This window comes from Pan troglodytes, chromosome X, assembly GCF_028858775.2.
Source record: "Pan troglodytes isolate AG18354 chromosome X, NHGRI_mPanTro3-v2.0_pri, whole genome shotgun sequence".
In the NCBI taxonomy this organism is placed as follows: Eukaryota; Metazoa; Chordata; class Mammalia; order Primates; family Hominidae; genus Pan; species Pan troglodytes.
In genome coordinates, this window is record NC_072421.2 from 152,418,466 (window position 1) to 152,422,061 (window position 3,596).

The 3,596-nt window shown below is 44.0% G+C and overlaps 1 protein-coding gene across 1 annotated transcript in view; it reads right to left on the reverse strand.

The window, feature by feature from the left end:
• F8 (coagulation factor VIII) overlaps nucleotides 1-3,592 on the reverse strand; it is a 189,326-nt gene extending 185,734 nt beyond the window's left edge. The window contains exon 1 of the mRNA XM_016944624.3: nucleotides 3,438-3,592. Coding sequence (XP_016800113.1) covers nucleotides 3,438-3,475 — 38 coding nt within the window. The 5' untranslated portion in view covers nucleotides 3,476-3,592. The remainder of the gene's footprint in view (nucleotides 1-3,437) is intronic.
• Between the last annotated feature and the right edge of the window lie 4 nt (nucleotides 3,593-3,596).

The following is a 3,596-nucleotide window of genomic DNA, read 5'->3' on the forward strand; positions in this document are numbered from 1 at the left end:
TATACTGGTCTCCTCACTCTTCCCTAAAATATCAAGCACACTCATGCCCCTGGACCTCAACACTTGCTATTTCTTTTACCCAAAACACCTTTCCCCCAGATTTCCACGTAGTTCCACTCCCACAACTCCTTCACATTTCAGCTCAAATCTTCCCTATTGAATGAGGTTTAAATATGGAACACCACATTTATGTTGTAAGCTCTTTACCCCCACCTGCATCACTGATATCCCTCTTGGCTTCATTTTTCTCAATAGCACTCATAACCACCTGGCATTTATTCATTTATTTATTTTGTTTTGTTTTTAACCTAACACTTTTCCAGGTTGTTTACATTTGGCCCAGGTATAGGATATATCTCTTTACATCAGAATGTAGCCATGGTGAGCTCAAACACCCTACTCAGGTTAATGTTTATTAGGGAGAGTGAGGGCCCCTGCGGGGGCCTCAAAGCATAAGAGATTATGAGAAGAAACTTGATCAGGGTTGCTATAAAAATGTTATCATTGAGCTCAGTTCTGCACAAACAAGAATGTGTTAGGGAGCAATTGGTATATTGTCGACTGGTTTGGAAACAGGCAGCAAGAAGCCCCTTTGATAAACACTCCTCTCTGACAGGTACAAGGATGCAGAGATGACAGCTGACACTATATGCCAGGAACTGTTCTAGGTGCTTTTAAATACAGGTACTATTCTTACCTTCATTTTATGGGTGATGAAACTGAAGCACGGAGAGGTTAGGCAACTTCTCCATGGCCACACAGCTTGTGAGTGGTAGCATTCAAACCCATGTACTCTGGCTCCAGAAGTCATGCTCCTAACCACTATGCTATACTTCTATGCCTCAGAAATGAAGAAATCCCAGTTCCCAACCCCCTGGGAATGACAGTCCAATGGAGGAGACAGAAAAGTAGACAGTTACAGCACAGGGTGATAAATTCACTGCCAGGTGCTACACATAGGCTATCTGATTTAATCCTCATGACAACACTGCAAAGTGGATACAGATAAAGTAACTGAGGTACAGAGAGGTTAAATGGCTTGCCTACAGCCACATAACTACCCATTTGTCCTAGACAGATATTGTCCTAGGCACTGGGTACACATTGATGAAAAATATAAGCAACTGAAAGAGGGATGATAAGCAATAATTATAATACACGAGTACATTATACAGTATGTTAGAAGGTAAAATAAGTGCTGTGCAAAAAAGGGAAGTGGGGTAAGGGGGAGTAAGGGTGGACCAGGTTGCAATTTTAAAGGAGGTTAGTCATGGAAAGTTTCACTAAGGTTGCATTTCAGCAAAGGGACATTGACTTCTACACTGAGGGCAATGGGGAGACACGGCCGGGTTGTGAGTGGAGGAGGGTGGTGATCAGAATTATCTTTTAGGCTGATCTTTCTGATCACTGTAGATAAAACAAACTCTAGCAGGATAAGGGTAGAAGGAGGGTGGTCTGTTAACCGGGGGTGAGAAATGGTGGCGGCTTGGGCTATGATGGTACCACTGGAGAGGGTGAAAAATGGCTGGATTCATTGTGAGGGTAACGTTTGTGGGAACTGCTGATGAATTTTGGATCTGTGGGCTTTGAGAAGGAAAAATTTGGAACACCAAGTTTTTTGGAATAAAGTTGACTAACTGGGATGGGGATGACTGCATGAGTAGCTTAGGGGCGGGGCACACTGTTAAAGGGCTCCTCAGGCACTGCAGGCATAGAAGCTCCTTTCTTTCCCAGTGCTTCTCTTATAGCGATTACAATGTTTTAAAAATGTGTCTTCCAGACAAATACAGTACAATCCAACATGTTTGAGGTTCTACAGTTAACAGATTGTATAATTAATAATCTGGGTGGGAATGTTAATCAGGAATGAAATACAATTAAAAAATTACCAAAGTAATGAGTCAGAGGCTATATTGATAGAAGCACTTTTTAAGGAATAGCATTCCCTGGCCCAAGGGCTTACTTGATTGAAAATGTTATCTGTTATTGCTAAATTTTAAATCAAAATATGGCCGGGCACGGTGGCTCACACCTGTAATCCCAGCACTTTGGGAGGCCGAGGCGGGCGGATCACGAGGTCAGGAGATCTAGACCATCCTAGCTAACAAGATGAAACTCCTCCTCTACTAAAAATACAAAAAATTAGCCGGGCATGGTGGCACGTGCCTGTAGTCCCAGCTACTTGGGAGGCTGAGGCAGGAGAATCGCTTGAACCCGGGAGGTGGAGCTTGCAGTGAGCCGAGATCGCGCCACTGCACTCCAGCCTGGGCAACAAGAGCGAGACTCTGTCTCAAAAATAAAATAAATAAATAAATAAATAATCAAAATAGACCCCATTACCAAATTTTCATGTTTTCAAGGATTCTCTAAAACCTACAATATTATCAATTACATATTCACAAATAATGACTGCATACAATATGGTATGCGGTAAAGTACAAAAGAGTACTGTGGCCATTTGTGATAAATAGAAATCAAATTGGAAATCTTCATAGATAACGTATTTTTTCTTTTTTTTTTGGAGACGGAGTCTCACTCTGTCGCCCAGGCTGCAGTGCAGTGTCGCGATCTCGGCTCACTGCAAGCTCCACCTCCCGGGTTTACGCCATTCTCCTGCCTCAGCCTCCCGAGTAGCTGGGACTACAGGCGCCCGCCACCACGCCCGGCTAATTTTTTGTATTTTTAGTAGAGACGGGGTTTCACCATATTAGCCAGGATGGCCTCGATCTCCTGACCGCGTGATCCGCCCGCCTCGGCCTCCCAAAGTGCTGAAATTACAGGCGTGAGCCACCGCGCCCGGCCAGATAAGGTATATTTTTATTCCTTTCATTTTTACTCAACTCCTATGGTGCCACAAAATCCTATATTAAGCAGTATAATTGAAAAGAAAAAGAAAACAATAGCACAATGATTATAAAGAAAATAGCCTGAGTTAACTTCATTTGTGTCACTCCTAAAGCAGTGGATCAGATGTCAATGTTTATTATAATTCACTAATTACATTTATGAATAATTTTTAAAAGTAAAGGAAAAGACTGGCTGTTTTAACTAACATAATAGAAACTGTTGCTGGATTTTCTGTTGAAGGTATATTTTGAAGTGAGTTTTATTAAGTATAACTCGCATGTAAAATTCAAAAGAAAAATTAAATACATAAATAAAATGTGTCTTCCTCCACTAAAAGAGTAGGACACATCGCAGAAGCCGATAAATATTTGTTCAATGTTTACATGAACAAACACGGTCACTCAGCCGTCTTTATTTTCAGTGAGTCATAGGTAAAATATTCTTCACCAGGCGAGGATTGAGTCGCAGTCGCGTCAGGAACTCGCCTCCAGGTACTTAGCGAGCGAGCCCCGACGGCCGCGGTGGGTGGAGGGGGGAAAGTGGGAGAGAGTGGGGCGGGAGTAGAGGGAGAGCGAGGGAGGGAGCCTCACCCCCGGGATGCTTTCTGCGCACGCGCATCTCGGTGCATCTGTTGGGCGGGACCGCGGGGCCTGTGACACCGCACGCTGAGCTCTGTGATGTAGCCGCCTGCGGAGACTGGAAGCAGCCGCGGCGCGCCCGGCCCTCCCTCTTCCGCTGCCGCCGTGGGA